At 43.3% G+C, this 20,775-nt stretch overlaps 1 protein-coding gene across 2 annotated transcripts in view; it reads right to left on the minus strand.

Moving 5' to 3' along the window:
• Nucleotides 1-774: 774 nt before the first annotated feature.
• Nucleotides 775-20,775, minus strand: part of NUDT3 (nudix hydrolase 3) — a 94,089-nt gene continuing 74,088 nt past the window's right edge. For both annotated transcript variants that reach the window (XM_073670647.1, XM_073670646.1), the window contains 2 exons: nt 8,151-8,235; nt 775-1,479 (listed from right to left, as the gene is read on the minus strand). In XM_073670647.1, coding sequence (XP_073526748.1) covers nt 1,319-1,479; nt 8,151-8,235 — 246 coding nt within the window. In that variant the 3' untranslated portion in view covers nt 775-1,318. The remainder of the gene's footprint in view (nt 1,480-8,150; nt 8,236-20,775) is intronic.

Below are 20,775 nucleotides of genomic sequence, written 5' to 3' on the forward strand. Positions count from 1 at the left end.
GGGCTAAACGCTGCAAGCAAACCAAAACGAGCTCTGTGTGTTGGCCTATAGAAAGTAATAACAATATGATAAAATAATTAGGCACTGCAACGCTAAAAGTGATACAGCAACAAGAGAATAGCCAAAATGGTTAAATAAATCAATCTGTGCACAATATAAATGCGCAATAGGTGAAGACTGGATGGGTAGAACTGAAAAAAAAAAACACTGGTGTCAACTATATAGTTGCAATAAGAAAACCAATTTATATTGGGATAATGAGTCCACAAGGTAAAACCAATAGATACTATGTCAGGCAGGATATGCCTAGGAGTAATAAAAATGTCTTATGGCAAGGATATATTTGCAATGGCTTCCACTTACCCATGGTGCACGGAGATGCACGGAGCTCCTGTTGTTATCCACGGTGCGGTACGTGAAGATCCCCAAGGTTACATGACTGAATGTGTGCAGAGATAAACTCCTCTGATCTCCTGATAGTAGCGTGGGTGATGGAAACCAGGGTGCTCTGGCTGGTAGAACCCTGGTAATTACATGACTGAGTCTTGGATGAGCATGTGATGTCACAGCAGTTAAACACATACTTGGGTGTCTATTGGTTTTACCTTGTGGACTCATTATCCCAACATAAATTGCTTTTCGCATTGCAAATATATATTTGGCACCAGTGGGTTTTTTGTCAGTGCTTTTCATCCAGCCTTCACCTATTGTGTAGTGCATTTATTTATATTGTGCACGTATTGATTTATTTAACCATTTTTGCTGTTCTCTTGTTGTTGTATCACTTTTAGTGCGACAGTGCCTAATTATTTTATCATAAAATAACACTGTTTTTCAATTTAAAGGCTGCCAAAAAAATTACCAGATATGGGTACGGTAATCCATACTACCACCTTTGAAAACTCTACCATTTTGTAAAATACTCATAACTACAGCAGTTTTTAACATACAAGATAAAAATGTTAACATAAAGTTGAAGTGTCTGTATAAAATAGAACTAAAAAAAGAAAAGTAAAGTGTAAGATGTTCTAGCTGGGAGGAAATTTTACAGGTATTGTTGAAAACCAAAAGAAACAAATATATATATATAAAGTTCTGGCACAAATAAATAAAAAGGGGGGGCAGAATACCAATAACTGAACATGTCCATGTGGAATAGGAAAGGGGAATCACAGCATGCACAATCCATCGCTGCACAACACAATGGTAGAAGCTCAATGGACCACAGCATTTTCAGCAAAGCTCTTTCTACTGGAATCTGCTTCCCAGTTTGGAGAAGGAGTAATGGGAGAAGGAGGGAGTCCATAGGATGAATAGGTCATCTGATATCAGGTAGTGCACTTTGGCTAGGCATAGGGATGGCTCCATTGTTAGGATGGCAACTTTGTCTCAGGCTTTGAAAGTAGGATGCCTGCACAGGTTTGTGACCCTGCAAAGCATGGACCGCCTCCTCAATGCTGAACCAGCACCTTTTTCGTCCTGTGAAAGAGTAACTGGAATTGTCATTTAAGGACACAGTTTTCATAACTGACAATCAAACATTGACTCACTAATCAGTTTCCCAGCATTCTTTGCTGTATGAATTAGAACTTCTTGATCAAGCAACACTTTCTTTGTAATACCACTCTGGAGAGTAAGCGATCATCATGAGCGCTCACCTAACTTTTACTCTACACTGGCTGGATGCTGTTTTATTCAAACATTAGTATGCTCACTCTCTTTCCTATGCTTGTCTCCATCATGTACTATTATCTTAGTGCAAAAACATGATTACAGTCAAATTAATTAATAATCACATACAGTTGTTTGAAAAAGTTTTTGCCCCCTTCCTGATTTCTTATTCTTTTGCATGTTTGCCACACCTAAATGTTTCAGAATACAAATATAAGTCAAAGATAACACAAAATGCAGTTTTTAAATGAAGGTCTTTATTATTAACCCCTTTATGTTCAATGACAGACATACCACGTCATAAGCAGGTGTCAGTTCCCACATCGAATCATGACGTGCTATGCCTGTTATGACTTTGAACTGTCACTTAGTGTAAACACGCAGTGACAGTTAAGTGTCGACAGCTGAGCAGTTGCGGGGACCCAATCCGTCGGTCCGCGCACCCAGATCACTGTGATCAACGATCACAGCATGATCGCGCAGGCGGTGCTGAAATATCAGCACCTCCTGCCCAGATCAGAGCAGGAGCTCGGTGCTGCCAGTGGCTGAGCTCCAGCACTAGTAACCAGGTGTGTGTCAGCACCGCCCCTGGCTGTTACCTCCTAAATGCTGCGATCAAGCGTAATAGCAGCATTTAGGAGGAAGGCAGAGGGACGGGAGAACCCTAATAAAATACACATTTTTATGTAAATAAATAAAAAATTACAAATATTTGGCATCGCAGCATCCAAAACGACCCAATCTATAAAAGTGTCACACTAGTTAACCCCTTCAGTGAAAGTTGTAAAAAATGAATAAAGTGGCAAACTATGCTTTTTTCAACCTACTGCTGGAAAAAAGTGAAATAAAATGCAAATCAAAAAGATGTATGTAAATAAAAATGGTATCGCTGAAAACATCATCTTGTCCAGCAAAAAAAAAAAAACATGCCATACAGCTCCATCAGCGGAAAAATAAAGTTATAGCTCTCAGAATAAAGCGGTGCAAATTAATTATCTATAAAAGTTTTTATTGTGCAGAAGTGTGGCACCCCAGGGGTCTGGTTTCCACAGTAACAGCTATGTTATGTCTGAGAGCAGGTGGGAGGTCTCTTGGTCAGGGATCCTATGCATGCCACACCTCCTGCCCAGTCCTGGGAGGGGAAGGACTTCCCCTATATAAACCTAGGGCTGAGGCAGGGTTAGTGAGTAGAGAAGAAGTAGAGACAGAGAAGAGAAGCAGATATAGGAAAGGAACATCAGGAGCTCTGTGGGAGCAGTGCTATAAGGAGTCAGGGGCTGGCAGCTGCAGAGCTCGCCCTGACTGAGAAGCTATCACCGGACCCGGAGTCCGAGGCTGTGGGGACTAATCTTTACCCAGCAGCAGAAACCACCCGGCAGGGGATTTCAGGTCCTCTGGCCAAGAAACCCGAAGGCACGGTCACACGTGTGGGACCAGCACCGCCGTCGTGGAGCGGACGCCACTAGAAGGCCCCGAGTCACCGGCCATACGGGTGAGCACCACACGGTACACTCAGGGACGTGGGCTACTTATACCCGCCTCTAGCAAGGTAGCCAGAAGAGTACAGTCAGTTTGGGAGGCCTACAACTCCGCCTGGCCAGGGGAGATCCCATCTGCTCAAGGACTGACCAGGCCCCGATCGCTAGCCAGTACTCCGGGAGGGTCTATCTTTATCACCAGTAAAGACCCTGAACTACACCGCATCGTCTCTGAGTGATTCCTGCTCCCCCATCATCCACGTCGGCTGCCCTGAGGCCATACCCCTCCCGTTGGGGGTGATACTATCACGCTGCACAATCCTGCCACCGGCCTCAGCGGTCTGCCCTGCAGCGGCAGCTCCTTCGCTGCATTCAACGGGTGGCGTAGTCGTCCAACACCTACCGCTAATACGCCACTTAGTCTGACTCCCTGGGCACGGACCGGGTCACCGCCACGAGACTACAACCCTCAACAGATCCGGCTCCGGGTAAGCTCCTGCATGCGCAACGCTACACCAAGTAGGCCCAGGGGCGCGTCAGAAGCACCAAAACATAAAAAAATGTCATAAATGAGGTATCGTTGTAATCGTACTAACCCACTTAATAAAGCTGCCTTATCACTTTTACCACACGCGAAACGTCATAAAAAAAATAAACAATGCCTGAATTGCTGGTGTTTGTTTATTCTGCCTCCCCAAAAATCAGAAAAGAAAGCGATCAAAAAATGTCATGCACTTGAAAAAGGTGCTAATAAAAACATCAACTCATCCCGCAAAAAACAAGTCCTCACATGACACTGTCGGCTGAAATATGGAAAAATTATAAATCTCGAAATATGGCGATTAGTGATGAGCGAGCATGCTCGTTACTCGAGATTTACGAGCATGCTCAGGTGTATTCCGAGTATCTTCAGCGTGCTCAGGTGTTATGTTTTAGTCGCTCCGTGCTCATGATTTGCGACTGTTTGACAGCTTTAACACATGTGAGGAATGCCTGTTTCTTAGGCATTCCTCACATGTATTAAAGCTGTCAAACAGTGACAAATCATGAGCACGGAGTGACTTAAACATAACACCCAAGCACACTGAAGATACTTGGCGAGCACCCGAGCATGCTCGTCGAAAGGGTTAACAGAACATGCTCGCTCATCACTAAAGGCGATGCAAAAACTAGTTTTTGCAAAAAAAAAAAGTATTTTTTTTAAGTGTGACAGCAGCCAAAACATAAAAAACTAATCTGGTATCGCTGTAATCACACCGACCTGAAGAATAAAGTCGTCTAATCACTTATACCGCATGAGGAACGGCGTAAAAAATGAATAAAACCAATTCTTCACCTGCTGTTGATTTGTTCATTCTGCCTCACAAAGATCGCAGCAATGCTCAGCTCACATGTATCCTGTGCTCTGCGCTTACACCGGGGTTTCCATATAAATCTCTGAAATACGTAATTCAGACGGAACCCCTGGCAGAAGATTCTCTATAATGAGGCAGATGGAGGCATTATGGACGCCATTTGACCTATGATCCGGCGGTGTCCGTCCTTTTAGGCGTGCATAAAAGTGCCGTCGGATACAGTTTTGTGCACCTCTGGAAAAAAAGGACAATACTGAACAGAGGCAATACTGAGTCCAGAATAACTCTGCTGCCTCATTATGGTGAATGGATCCCTCGGGGGTTCCATCTCAATCACGTCACTCAGATTTAGATGGAAACCCCAATGTAAGTGCTCAGTGTAGATCAGAGGATAAATGTGATCCCAAACGTTATGTAAAATGTTCCTAATAAAAGCTTCAACTCAATCCGCAAAAAAAGCAAATCCCCACTCAGGTCTGTCATCTGTTAACCGAAATATAGGGGGCTTACATGTTACTTGTAGTAGAAAGGCTCTGGAAAAGCGCAATGGCTCCACACCCCCCAAATGAAATTCAGCAAATTCTGCACTCCCAAATCCAAATGCTCCGCTCCCTTCTGAACCTGACAATATGCCTAAACCACATTTAGAGTCCACATTTGGCAGGGGTAGAATTTCAAAATGGGGTCAACTTGACGGGGATATTCTGCTCTTCTGACCCTTGGGTCTCTGTATATGGAGTCCATAAACTATCCTAGGAAAATCTGCGCTCCTGGATGCAAATAGCTCTGTCCCTCCCGAGTCTCGTGTGGCTAAGCAGTACTGTACTGCACATATGGGGTATTGCCACGTTCAGCAGAAATTGTGGGACGAATTATAGTGCCATTTTTACCAATTTCCCAGTGTGAAAATGTAACATCTTGGGCTAAAACAATATTTTAGTGGAAAAAAATATAATTATTATTTCTTCACCGCCCAATGGTATAAAATTCTTTGGGGAATATGTGGTGCCATAGTGGACCCCTAGATGAATTCATTGAGAGGTGAAGTTTGTAAAATGACTTCAATTATAGTCTTTTTTGCTGTTCTGTCACCTCAGGGGCTCTGCCAATGTGACATGGCACCCTCAAACCATAACAGTAAAATTTGAACTCCAATATGGCGGTTCTTCCCTGCACAGCTTTGCACTGTGCCGCAAAAGTAGTTTTCGACCACACATGGGGTATTGGCGCACTCAGACCCCAAAGTTTATTGTGCAAATTCTACTATTATCTCCTGCTAGCCTTGTGGAAATAGAAAAAAAATGGGACAAAGATCATTTTTGTGGAAAAAATGTGATTTTGTATTTTCACGGCTCTACGTTAAGAAGTTATGTGGAGCACCTGGAGGTTCAAGGTGCTCACCACACATCTAGATAAGGTCATTGAGGGGTTCAGTTTTCAAAATACAGTCACTTGTGGGGGGTTACCACTGTTTAGGCACATCATCGGCTTCCAAACATGACATGACATGGCATAAGTTGACGATTCCAGCCAATTTTGCGTTCAAAAAGTCAAAATGGGGCTCTTTCCATTCCAAGCCCTGCCGTGCGCCCAAACAGTGGTTTTCCCTCACATATGGAGTATCAGTGTGCTCAGGAGCAATTGCCGAACTAATTTTGGGGTCCATTTTCTCCTGTTACCCTTGTGAAAATAAAAAATGGGATCTAAAGTAACTTTTTGTGAAAAAAAGTTAAATGTTTTTTTCCTTCCACATTGCTTCTGTTCCTGTGAAGCACCTGAAGAGTTAATAAAGTTCTTGAATGTGGTTTTGAGCACCTTGAGGGGTGCAGTTTTTAGAATGGTGTCACTTGAGGGTATTTCCTGTCATAAAGACCCCTCAAAGTCACTTCAAATGTGATGGGGGTCGCTAAAAAAATGTTTTTGCTAATGTTGTAAAAATGGGACATAGTTGGTCAACTTTTAACCCTTATAACTTTCTTACCAAAAAAAATTATGTTTTAAAAATTGTGCTGATGTAAAGTAGACATGTGGGAAATGTTATTTGTTAACTATTTTGGGTGACATATCTCTCACATTTAAGGGCATTAAAAATTCAAAGTTTGAAAATTGTGAAATTTTCGCCAAATTTTCATTTTTTTTTCACAGACACGGCACATCGAAGAAATTTTATCATTATCATGAAGTACAATATGTCACAAAAAAATATTCTCAGAATCAGCGGGATCCATTTAAGCGTTCCAGAGTTATTACCACATAAAGTGACAGTGGTCAGATTTAAAAAAGGAGGCCCCGTCATTAACCTACAAAGTGGATCGGTTCTTAAGGGGTTAAAGGAAAAAGCCAAACCTACAGGGCCGTGTGTGAAAAAGTGAATGCCTCCTAAACATAACAACTGGTTGGGCCACCCTTAGCAGCAACAACTGCAATCAAGCATTTGCGATAACTGGCAATGAGCCTTTTGCAACGCTCTGGAGGAATTTTGGTCTACTCATTTTTGCAAAATTGTTGTAATTCAGCCACACTGGAGGGTTCCTGAGCATCAACCGTATTTTTAAGGTCATGCCATAGCATCTCAATCGGATTAAGGTCAGGACTTTGACTAGACCACTCCAAAGTCTTAATTTTATTTTTCTTAAGCCATTCAGAGGTGGACTTGCTGGTGTGTTTTGGATCATTGTCCTGCTGCATAACCCAAGTGCGCTTCAGCTTGAGGTCATGAGCAGATGGCCGGACATTCTTCTTCAGGATGTTTTTGCAGACAGTAGAATTCATGGTTCCATTCACCACAGCAAGTCTTCTAGATCCTGAAGCAGCAAAACAGCCTCAGACCATCACACTATCACCACCATATTTTTCTTTTGGTATGTTCCTTTTCTGAAATGCAGTGTTACTTCTACGCTAGATGTAATGGGACATATACCTTCCAAAAAGTTAAACTTTTGTCTCGTCAGTCCGCAGAGTATTCTCCCAAAAGTCTTGGCGATTATCAAGATGTTTTCTGGCAAAACATGTTTTCTGTTTGCATGGATTTATATAGTGTGATCAAGTTGTCAGGCACTTTCCAAATGATGCTAAAATCACTTAGAAAGCACTTGTCAACCCACATGCGGAAATGCATGTGAAGAACGCTTCACATCCGCATGTCCCTGGCAGGAAAAATGCATGTACAATCCGCATGTACAATCCGCATGTGCAATCCGCATGTGCAATCCGCATCTGCAATCCGCATGTGCAATCCGCATGTACAATCCACATGTACAATCCGCATGTACAATCCGAATGTACAATCCGCATGCGTTTTTTTCAGCCAGGGAGATGCAGAAACGCTCAGAAAAAATCCGGAGCATTTCTGCATCGTGGGCACATAGCCTAAAACCTTAAGGCGATCTTAATCACACTATCAGTATTTGGTCAGTATCTCATATCACATCATACTTGTAAGTCAAAACCAGGAGTAGGTCAAAAATGCAGAAGTGCTGCACGAGTTTTTATTATACTTTTCCTCTGATTGTATCTCATCTAGTTTTGGCTTACAAATACTGATGTATAAACTGACCAAATACTGGTAGTGTGATCGTAGCCTTATAAGTATCTAACCCTTAAACACACATTCGTGACAATGACACTATGAACTAACTGAACTTACCAATACTGACTGAATCTTCCCAATCTTCAAGGATTTCAGTTACAATCAAAACATAAACAAATGTTCTATGTTTCCGTTCAAAGTTCTGTAGAGAAGAAAACATGGGGAGGGTGAAAAAAAGGCACACAAATTTTTAATTTGTGAAAAATTAGTTGTTGCAACGGCTCTTTCTAAATGACCCTATAAAGCCCTACAATAGAGAGGGAGAAAGAAAAACTGAAACAACCAGACAAGGACATTGGCAATCTTTTAGATACAGCAAAATGCATTCCATAATAAACGTATCTCCCATTAATTAAGCACTCGATTAATTAGATCCTTGTTTGATTCCTCAGAGCCCATTGGAGATAAGAGGGAAACAACAAAGACAAAAATAAAATACGACAGAGATTACACAAAACAACAAAATCCTTAAAGGTAAAGTAGCCCTCTTTTAGAAACATAATACTCCTTAAAGATATTGGTTAAATATTCGAATTGTTTGTTTAAACCCTTAGTTCTCCATCTTCAAACAATCCACAGTAAAACAACATCCACTCAAGTTTGTTTCCTGCATTTTATAGGTAAGACTCCCTGACATTGTGCATATATGCTTACACATGTTTTTCAAACACTGCTTTATTTTTTCATCTATATTTTTGTATTATAATTAGATGACCCATTATTCCATCTCGATATTAATACATACCAGAAATCAATAGAAAAATCCATAGACAACCTCACCCTTTAATTCCTTAAAAATCAGGTACTTATCATTTTTTGTTTTCTTTTAAAGTTTCGTCCATATAAGTTAGCGCAGTGCCCTTGCATTTATGCTTTATATTTTGCCTTGACAGGTGTGGATGCAGACCCTGTTGTGCACTTGCAGCTCTTTTTAACTAGTCAGTGCGACATTTTTTAAAGCAATTTAAATAAAAATTTGTTTTTATAGTAAACTTTCCTTTTATTAAGTGTAGAGCGCCAGTGCATCAATTATTATTTGGTTTTATATTCACCATTAAAAAATAAATAAAAAGTCAGAATTGGTTTTAGTGCCATAATCTATAAAAAAAATAAGTCAAGAAACAAAACAAAAAAAAAAAGGCATGAATACATACATTATTGTCGCGCTACTGACTAAATACTAATGGGTTAATGAGATTAAAATAAAGTAACAGGAATCAGCTAAAACTGTTAACCACAGATAAATTGCAATGGAAAAATACCATGATATTTAATGATAGCTAACACATACACATTTATATATATACACCATGAAATAAATATAATAAAATGTAACTAGTCCAATTTAGGTAGTCCTGTATAGAAAGTCATATAAAGTGCATAGGTGCTTGTTGGATTTAGTTGATAATGCATGTATGCAAATAAGTTGTATAGGACCAAGGTGTGAATGGCAATGAACCTTCTTCAGATGACAGCATGCCGCTCAGCATAGCAGTTTCCCCGTAAGTTCTCTGCTTGCTGTTATCTACTGTGGAACCTTGGTCCTCAGCGTGAGGGAGCAAGTCTGTAGAAAGTGATGCATTTGTAGAGCCAGGGGCGCTCCGCTAGCATCCCTGGATAACACGCGGACGGTGACGGGCGGGGCTGGAGAGACGTGTGACGTCACAAGGTACGGAGTCTCGTGGAGACCAATAGACCAACCAATGCGTTTCAGGGAAACTTGGTTCCCCTTCGTCAGGGTGTGTGCTGAAGGTGCAACAGGTAAGTAATTTATAGTCTGTAACTCCGACCCCTCTCCAGTAAGAAGCACAGAAGAGAAAAAGGGTAGTGAAAACTGAAAAAACATTGCATATCCTTACCAGTGAACTTTAATAAGAATATTTTGATACATATAACAATTGTGTTAGGTGGCACAAGGTAGGTACAGAGAAACCAAAAATATTGATTTAAAAAGGTACGGCTAGAAAAATAGGAAAAAATGGAGGATAAAAGTAGGAGAAAAATATGTATGAAAAAAATATACAAGTACTTCTCACTAAATTAGAATATCATCAAAAAGTTATCACATATTATATAGAGTCATTATAAACAGAGATCTCTATTTCAAGTGTTTATTTCTGTTAATGTTGATGATTATGGCTTACAGCCAATGAAAACACGAAAGTCATTATCTCAGTAAATTAGAATACTTTATAACAACAGCTTGAAAAATGTTTTTAAAATCTGAAATGTTGGCCTAATGAAATGTATGTTCAGTAAATGCGCTCAGTACTTGGTCGGGGCTCCTTTTTCATCAATTACTGCATCAATGCGGCAATGTGGCATGGAGGCGATCAGCCAGTGGCTCTGCTGAGGTGTTATGGAAGCCCAGGGTGCTTTGATAGCAGCCTTCAGCTCATCTGCATTGTTGGGTCTGGTGTCTCTCATCTTCCTCTTGACAATACCCTATGGGGTTAAGGTCAGGAGAGTGTGCTGGCCAATCAAGCACAGTGATACTGTTGTTTATAAACCAGGTATTGGTACTTTTGGCAGTGTGGACAGGTGCCAAGTCCTGCTGGAGAATGAAATTTCCATCTCCAAAAAGCTTGTTGGCAGAGGGAAGCATGAAGTGTTCTATAATTTCCTGGTAGACGGCTGCGCTGACTTTGGTCTTGATAAAACACAGTGGACCTACACCAGCAGATGACATGGCTCCCCAAACCATCACTGATTGTGGAGACTTCACACTAGACCTCAAGCAGCTTGGATTGTGGCGTCTCCACTCTTCCTCCAGACTCTGGGACCTTGATTTCCAAATGAAATGCAAAATTTACTTTCATCTGAAAACAACACCTTGGGCCACTGAGCATCAGTCCAGGTCTTTTTCTCCTTTGCCCAGGTAAGACGCTTCTGGCGTTGTCTATTGGTCATGAGTGGCTTGACACAAGGAATGTGACATTTGTAGCCCATGTCCTGGTGTAGCATCGGCGTCTCTGCCCCGTTCTAGGCAGAGACGCCGTCCCTCTCACCTCCCCGCTCCTGGCACGGCGTCCTCCAGCGCCGCTCTCCCCGCTGCTTCCGGCCTAAGGAGTCCCCGGCCAATTGCCGGAGGACCTCCCATATAAAAGGCACCTCCTCCAAAATGGAGGTGCCCGAGCAATGTTGTTTGCACTGTGTCTCACCTGTGCTTCAGCCCTCAGGTCCCGTTGCCAGTTACCTGCCAGATTCCTGCCAGCTTGCTGTCTTTGTCCTGCCTGATATCCAGTCACCTGCCTGCCAGCCTGAGGTCCGACGGTCTGCCTTCCAACTCCTGTCAGTCTGTCTATGGACCAGCTTGCCCGCTCACCTGGGAGCGCACATCAGTTACCTGCTTGCTTGCCTACCTGGAGGCTCCGCCATCACGTGCTGTGACCATCTGCCTTTCCAGAGACTCCTGCCCGCTCACCTGGGAGCGCCCACCTGTTACCTGCCTGCTAGCCTACCTGGAGGCTTCGCCGTCACGTGTTGTGACCACCTACCATTCCAGAGACTCTCGCTTGCTCACCTGGGAGCACACATTACCACCTGCCTGCTAGCCTACCCGGAGGCTCTGCCATCACAGGTCGTACCTACCCTTTACCCAGAGACTGCCCCGGTCGCTTGCCGTAACTCCCTGCCCGTTCTTCCAGAGACTGCCCCGATCACTTGCCGTGACCCCCTGCCCGTTCATCTAGAGACTGCCCGGTCACTTGCCGTGACCTCCAGCCCGTTCTCTCAGAGACTGTCCCGGTCACCTGCTGTGACTGCCTGCCCGTCATCCCTGGTTGCCACCCGCTCCCTTACAAGGTCCGCCCCCTTGTATAGTAGCTCAGAGGTTCCGCCTCCCAGACCCGTTACACCTGGATACGTCTGTGTGTGGTGGCTCTTGAAGCAATGACTCCAGCAGCAGTCCACTCCTTGTCAATCTCCCCCAAATTTTTGAATGGCCTTTTCTTAACAATCCTGTCAAGGCTGTGGTTATCCCAGTTGTTTGTGCACCTTTTTCTACCACCCTTTTTCCTTCCACTCAACTTTCCATTAATATGCTTGGATACAGCACTCTGTGAACAGCCAGCATCTTTAGAAATGACCTTTTGTGGCTTACCCTCCTTGTGGAGTGTGTCAATGACATGGGACAGCATGGTGGCTCAGTGGTTAGCACTGCAGTTTTGCAGCACTGGGGTCCTGGGTTCAAATCCCACCAAGGACAACATCTGCAAGGAGTTTGTATGGGTTTCCTCCGGGTACTCCAGTTTCCTCCCACATTCCAAAGATATACTGATAGGGAATTTAGATTGTGAGCCCCATGGGGACAGTGCCCATAATGTCTATAAAGCACTGTGGACTTAATGGAGCTATATAAGTGAGTAAAAAAAATAAATAACTGCCTTGTGGACATCTACCAAGTCAGCAGTCTTCCGCATGATTGTGGTGCCTCTGAAATAGACTAAGGGACCTTTTGTTAATTATTCTACTTTACTGAGATAAGGACTTTTGTGTTTTCATTGGCTGTAAGCCATAATCATCAACATTAACAGAAATAAACACTTGAAATAGATCACTCTGTTTGTAATGACTCTATATAATATATGAGTTTCACTTTCTGTAATGAAGAACTGAAATAAATTAACTTTTTGATGACATTCAAATTTACTGAGAAGCACCTGTATATAAAAAATATTTATTATTAGTTATTAATAAAAACATTACGTAGTGTGTATTTGATATGGTAAAAATAAAGAGGTAGAAAACATATATTATATACAGTACAGACCAAAAGTTTGGACACGTCTTCTCATTTAAAGATTTTTCTGTATTTTCATGACTATGAAAATTGTACATTCACACTGAAGGCATCAAAACTATGAATTAACACATGTGGAATTATATACTTAACAAAAAAGTGTGAAACAACTGAAAATATGTCTTATATTCTAGGTTCTTCAAAGTAGCCACCTTTTGCTTTGATGACTGCTTTGCACACTCTTGGCATTCTCTTGATGAGCTTCAAGAGGTAGTCACTGGAAATGGTTTTCACTTCACAGGTGTGCCCTATCAGGTTTAATAAGTGGGATTTCTTGCCTTATAAATGGGGTTGGGACCATCAGTTGTGTTGTGCAGAAGTCTAGTGAATACACAGCTGATAGTCCTACTGAATAGACTGTTAGAATTTGTATTATGGCAAGAAAAAAGCAGCTAAGCAAAGAAAAACGAGTGGCCATCATTACTTTAAGAAATGAAGGTCAGTCAGTCCGAAAAATTGGGAAAACTTTGAAAGTGTCCCAAAGTGCAGTTGCAAAAACCATCAAGCGCTACAAAGAAACTGGCTCACATGAGGACCGCCCCAGGAAAGGAAGACCAAGAGTCACCTCTGCTTCTGAGGAGAAGTTTATCAGAGTCACCAGCCTCAGAAATCGCAGGTTAACAGCAGCTCAGATTAGAGACCAGAAACGTGGGCGTTTAACCCTTCTGATGCCATTGTCAATAGCGACAGCCGCATCGATTGGCGTGCAGAGGGAGGTAGCTCCCTCTCTGCTCTGAAAGATGGCCGTGGGGGACACCCAGGCACAGTGGCCTGTAAGGTCCTGCCTTGAGCAGGAGGTGACATGCCTCCTGCCTGTGTGCAATTCACTGATTTAACACCCTGCAATGCAAAAGCTTTGCAGGGTATTAGATTGGCTATCAAGGCAGGGAGGGTTGATGTCCCATGGAGGGACGAACTAAAAAAAAAAAGTTTTAAAAGACTGTGAAATATAAATATATAAAAAAACAAATCAGAAAATAAATGATACCAATAAATACATTGTTTATTTTAGTTTTTACAATAATATAAGTACACTTATTTGGTATTTCCATGTCCAGAATAACGATCTATAAAACTGTCACACTAGTTAACCCCTTTAGTGAACACCGTAAAAAATAATAAAAAAAAGCTGTGAAAAAGTAGATTTTTGGTACTCAAAGAAAATCTGTTTCTCATAGTCTTTATTGTGGGACACAGAAACCATGTTATAGTCTGCTGCTACTAGGGGGCTGACACTATTAATACAGGAAATTGAAAATTGGCTTCTTCCCTCCAGAATATATCTGCCAAGACTTGCGTCTGTAGAAGCAAAGTTGTGGACTCTGTAAAACCTAAAAAAGATGTGCACCGATATGCTGCATTATATAGTTGCATCTCTGGAGAGACCTGAAAATGTCTGTCCACCAACGTTCACCATCCAACCTGATGGAACTGGAGAGGATCTGCCAGGGAGAATGGCAGAGGATCACCAAATCCAGGGGTGAAAAAACTTGTTGCATCATTCCCAAGAAGACTCATGGCTGTACTGGCTCAAAAGGCTGCTTCTACTCAATACTGAGCAAAGGGTCTGAATACTTATGACCATGTGATATTTCAGTTTTTCTTTTTTAATAAATTTGCAAAAAAATTTCTACATTTCTGTTTGTTTCAGTCAAGATGGGGTGCAGAGTGTACTTTAATGAGAAAAAAAATAACTTTTTAGAATTTACCAAATGGCTGCAATGAAACAAAGAGTGAAAAATTTAAAGGGGTCTGAATACTTTCTGTACCCACTGTATGTATATACTGATAGACCATATGACACTTTGATTGCACATTGGTGGACTTCCTTTCACTAAACATGGGACTTATGAAGGTAATTGCTTGCAGCATAAATTATTAGGGGCTTCATAGCGAAATGGGTGAATACATATGCACATGCCAATTTTTAGCTATTTGATCCCATAAATTTAATTTATGCCTATATTTTTCTCACTTCACCAACTTAGACTATTTAGTGTGGATGGGTTACACAGGGTGTAATGGAACAAAGTAGGTAAAAAGCCAAGGCGGCTGAGGTGGGAAGGAACTTTCGCAAGCCACTGTACATCCCTCTGAGCACAATCTGTTTGTTGATCTGACCAACTGTGGAAAGTAGCCAGAGCTCTGTAAAATACCACTCACGCTGTCTGGATCGCACATCTGACCTTCTCCTCAAAAGAAGTCTTTGCTGGAGGTTCAGAGCCACTGAAGAAGGTGGTTGGAGCACCTCTAGATTGCTAAACATGCAGTGCGCTCTATAGAGAGAACCTTCCATGGGGTTAACTCACCCAGAAAAGGAGGTAGAGTGCCAACGGGAACACTCCTGCGATGCACCACCTTACCTGCTGTGGGTGGTGGTCCACCTTGTATCCGGGTCACAGGCTCACCTGTGGAAACTGCATGACTGTGAGGTCTCATCTAGAAGGTTTGGCTAACTCTAAATGGTCCAATCACCTCTAAGTTACAGGGTCCTCAGTGGGATTCGTCTGATTGCAAGGCTTCAACTGGTGGGTCTTGACTCACTTTGAAAGGTGGTCAGACTAAACTCTGGGTTTAAGGGTCCTCTGTGGGATTCGCCTGGCTGTGAGGCCTCAGTTGGCAGGTCTGTCCTACTCCAGCTGGAAGACAGAATAGCTTCTAGATTACAAAGTTTTCTGTAAGCTTCGCCTGGCTGTACAGCCTCAGTTGGTAGGTCTGACTCTCTCTAGGAGGTGTTCAGCATACCAAGGACCGGAAGGAGACTTATATTCCTGGTTTGCGATTGTGAGGAAGTTATCACCCTGTCAAACTTGGCTCCTGCTATGACAATACTACAGCCCATCTATGACTGAAGTGTGCGAGTGACAAAGGTGCAGACGGTGCCAGGAGTGTAAATTGTTACAGACAAAACGACTGGCGAACACAATCCCTCCCAGGTTGGGCCCCGATAGGAGTGACTGAATTGCCAGGACACCGCTAGTGTTTATCACCTGACTGACCAACTGCTTGCTTGGTCCTGAAGAATAACTTCACATAACTGCGGGCAGCAGTATGAGGTGAAGCAGAGACTGGGCAGTGGCCATAGTACTAAGGATGGTAAAGGCCCTGGATTCTACGGTAGTTCCAGAACCACACCCAAGGTTTAGGGTACAGAGGAGCTGAGGGCCCATGCAGGTGGAGGGGCACATCCACATATCCAGGTCATGGGGATCCATTGAGCAGCAATTGGCAGAGGACGAGAAAGGTACCAGAAGCACAATACGCTACAGCTTAGCCTGAGGAAAACCTGACCTTGCAAAACACACAAGCATACTAGGTAACTAGATGGTGACAGAAGAGAGGGGGAGCCGCTGGTACACTGCGAATGTAGGATCCCCCAACAATAAACAGAATACACTTGTCTGAGGGTCGCTAAGGTCAGAGATTGCGGTGATGTCCAACAGTATTGTGACCAAGGGAGCCTAGGCCAGCCGTTGCGTTCAGTTGTGCTGGAGCAAGCCGAGGAGCAATGGTAGAAGACCTATCCTGTTTGAATACCAAGGGAAAATGGAGCCCAAACCATAGGAAGAGGGAGGTCAGGGCATGGTCCCGCGGGGAGGGCAGGGCCCCCGTTTTAATTAGTCAGAGGGTGGGCATATCCTGGCCCATTGATTGGCCAGCAGGCAGGGCTCACCAGTCACGCTGACTGGCTGGGGGTGTGTGCAAACTGAACCTGCTGACAGGCTGTTGGACAGACGACCACTGGACTCGCTGATTGACCAGCATGTGAGGCCCGCAGGTGACCCTGATTGGCTTGGGGTGTGAAAGCAAAAAAAAATGATGATTACTTACCGGTAATCGGATTTTCCAGAACATACGACAGCACCATGGAAAGAGGATCTGCCTACAAGGACAGGAAACCCTACAGCTTTAAAAGGCTGAGCCCTCTAGTACACTTCAGTGGTTTACAGGGCATGAGAGGAACTCAGTTCAGTTAGTTTAGCATATATAAATATATACAAGTTTGGTTATAGATGTTACCCCGGTGATATACCACCATAGCCTCTACATGACTACATCCGTGATAACGTTTTTTTTTGCGCGACACCCTGTGAGTCTAACGTGTGCCATCCAAGTAAAGGTGAGATGGGAAGGAAGGAGGAAGCGTGCTGCTGTGGGCTCTGGAAAATCCGATTACTAATAAGTAATCATCATTTTTCCCATTCCCCACGACAACACCAAGGAGAGAGATTTCAGAGGAATCCCCTAGGGAGGGACCACCACTTGTAACAATTTTCTCCCGTAAAGTAAGATCCCCAACATCTAAATCCAACCTGTAGTGCTTGAAAAAAGTGGAGGGTGAAGACCACGTGGCAGCCCTACAGATCTGTTCCAGAGAAGCGTTAGCCCTCTCTGCCCAGGATGTAGCAACAGCTCTTGTGGAGTGTGCTTTTAAATTATTAGGGTAGTGGGGAATGATCCCCCAGAAGTGTAGGACAGAGCAATCCCTGTCCTGACCCATCTGACTATGGACCCTTTGGACGCTGCCTGGCTTCTCCTGGGACACTGAAAGAGAAGTAACAGGAAGGTAGATTATCTGAACTAAATATTGTAAGAGGCATCTCCTACCTCCAGGGTGTCAAACTCTCTTTCTCCCTCATTTTTAGGGTTATCACAGAATGATGGTAAAAACTATCTCCTGGGATCTGTGAAAGGCTGTTACTACCTTTGGGAGGAAGGCTGGGTCAGGGCTAAGTATGACCCTATCCGGTAAGAAACGAGTTAGGCTATGTGCCCACGATGCAGAAATGCTCCAGATTTTTCCTGAGCGTTTCTGCATCTCCCTGGCAGAAAAGACGCATGCGGATTTTACATGCGTTTTTTTAGCCAGCGACAAGCGTTTGTCATGTGTTTTGCACATGTGATTTCGCATGCGGGTTGTCAAGCGCTTTCCAAGTGATTTTAGCATCACTTGGAAAAGTGCTTGACAACTTGGTCACACTATATAAATCCATGCAAACGGCATGGATTTTATACAGTGTGACCAAGTTAGTTAAAAAAAAGAATAAAAATGGTAAAAAATAAAACATTATACTCACCTTCCAAAGGCCCCCGGTCTCCTTATCCGATGCGTCCGGTCTCCCCGATGTCTCGCGGTGGTGTAAAAAGACATTTCATGACGTCATTTCGTCATGTGACAGGTCACGCGACTGCCGACGTCAGCGGTCGCGTGACCCGTCACATGACTAAATTACATCATGAAAGGTCCCTTTTAGACCATTGCGAGCCGCTGGGGATCCAGAACGCATCACTAAGGAGACCGGGGGCCATCAGAAGGTGAGTATAATGAATTTTTTTTATTATAAATTCTTATTTTTTACAGGTACTATGGTACCCGTGTCTGGAGGAGAGTCTCCTCTTCTCCAGACCCGGGTGCCATTCGCACGTTGGATCGCTTTATATCCGCATGTGCACATGTAGTCATACAGATATTAAGCGATTCAATGCAAGTCAATGACGGCGAAAACGCAAAATAATTGGTAGTGCTGCGGATTTTTCCGCAATGATAATCCGTAGCGGAAATTTCCACAGCATGTGCAGAGCACATGCAGATTATCGTTGGAGAACATTGCAGACCTTCTACCAAGCGTTTTTAAGCGTTTCTGCGGCGGAATTGCTGCTGCGGAAACGCTTAAAAAAAACATAGTGGGCACACAGCCTCAAAGGGTTGGTTTACTGATAGTGCTTGCAGTTCCCCCACCATTCTAGCTGATGCAAGGGCCACCAGAACGGCCATTTTCAGAGTCAAAACCTTAATCAGGCAATCTAATAGGGGCTCGAATGGAGCTTTGACTAGGGCTTTTAATATTAAGTTTAGGTCCCAAGGTGCGGTTCTGGGTTGAGGGGTTATCCCGGAGCAACTGACCACCCTAAAAACTTAACTATTAAGGGGTGATCAGCAATTTTCTGGTCAAAGAGGACCCCCAGTGTGGACTTTAAGGGTATTCTTTTTCAACCCTATCTGCCACCCTTTTTGTATTTTTTAACGAGCTTGACCCTGAAAAGTTTAAGAACTTTTCCCATATTCTTTAGTAAATATTCAACGTAATTTTTTCCCTGGATTTCAAGTGGTGGAGATGAACTTTTCTGAACAACCTCTAACTGCTTATAAGTTTCCGCTCAAGCGCCCTGCCGTCTAATGAAGACCCCTCACACTGGGAAGTAATATGGGACCCTGGAATAGGAGATCTGGGATCTCCAGAAGTACCCATGGTACTCCCACCACTAATCGACGTAGCCAGGTGAACCAAATTCCCCTGGGCCAGAAGGGGGCTATTAATATTAACTTGGTTCCATCTGTCCGAGTTTTCCTGAGAACCATCGGGATTAAGGAGATTGGGGAAAAGGCATAAACAAACTCCTTCGGCCATCTATGGAGAAGGGGGTCGACCCCGGGGCTTCTCCCCAAGCGATTAACGATTTTTTGAAGTACTGCTGAGTTTAAAGACTGCTCGTCCAGGTCTATTAGGTGACGACTAAGGTAATCTGCCTCGGCGTTCTCTTTTATCTAGATAACCTGCTCATATTGACCTTAAGTTTTCTTCTGCTAAGGTTATTATCTTACTTGCTTCTATCGTGAGATCTCTTGACCTTGTGCCTCCCTGTTTGTTTATATATGCCACTGCTGTTTTGTTGAGCGATAGAACGTTTACATGTTAGCCCTTTATACCTGCCAGAATTTCTAGTAGCGCCAGCCTGATGGCTGCTAGCTCTCTTCTGTTGGAGAATGAATCTATTAAATCCTGAGGCCACCCCCCTTGAAGGATTTTTCCCTCTGTGTGTGTGCTCTCCAGCCAAAAGAACTTGCAACAGTGGTGATTTCTTTGAGATTTCAAATTTCCCATGGAACTCCGAAAAAACAAATTTGTCTCGTGTTGCCACTACCTTAAAGATTGTTTTGTCTTTCCTGAGATAGTGATCTTTTTGTCTCCCCACTGAAGGGTTCTGAAGTGGGACCTTGCCCAGGTCCTGGCAGGGATGCAAGAAGTTAAGGCCCCCAGGATTGACATAGCCCTTCTTCGGGTAGTCACCGGATTTTTGATCAATTCGGAAACTGATCTGCACACTTTCCTTATCTCTTTTTTTTTTTATCTACACTGTGTGCAGAATTATTAGGCAAATGAGTATTTTGATCACATGATAATTTTATACATGTTGTCCTACTCCAAGCTGCATAGGCTTGAGAGCCAACTACCAATTAAGTAAATCTGGTGATGTGCATCTCTGTAATGAGGAGGGGTGTTCACTAATGACATCAACACCCTATATACGGTGTGCCTAATTATTAGGCAACTTCCTTTCCTTTGGCAAAATGGGTCAGAAGAGAAATTTGACGGGCTCTGAAAAGTCCAAAATTGTGAGATGTCTTGCCGAGGGATGCAGCAGTCTTGAAATTTCCAAACTTTTGAAGCGTGATCACCGAACAATCAAGCGTTTCATGGCAAATAGACAACAGGGTCGCAAGAAGCGTGTTGGCCAAAAAAGGCGCAAAATAACTGCCCATGAATTGAGGAAAATCAAGCGTGAAGTGGCTAGGATGCCATTCGCCACCAGTTTTGCCACATTTCAGAGCTGCAACGTTACAAGAGTATCAAAAAAAGCACAAGGTGTGCGATACTCAGGGACATGGCCAAGGTAAGGAAGGCTGAAAAACGACCACCTTTGAACAAGAAACATAAGATAAAACGTCAAGAATGGGCCAAGAAATATCTTAAGACTGATTTTTCAAAGGTTTTATGGACTGATGAAATGAGAGTGACTCTTGATGGGCCAGATGGATGGGCCAGAGGCTAGATCAGTAAAGGGCAGAGAGCACCACTCCGACTCAGACGCCAGAAAGGT

Source organism: Phyllobates terribilis, unplaced genomic scaffold (assembly GCF_046119375.1).
Source record: "Phyllobates terribilis strain yellow unplaced genomic scaffold, ASM4611937v1 Scaffold_2__4_contigs__length_985480577, whole genome shotgun sequence".
Taxonomy (NCBI): Eukaryota; Metazoa; Chordata; class Amphibia; order Anura; family Dendrobatidae; genus Phyllobates; species Phyllobates terribilis.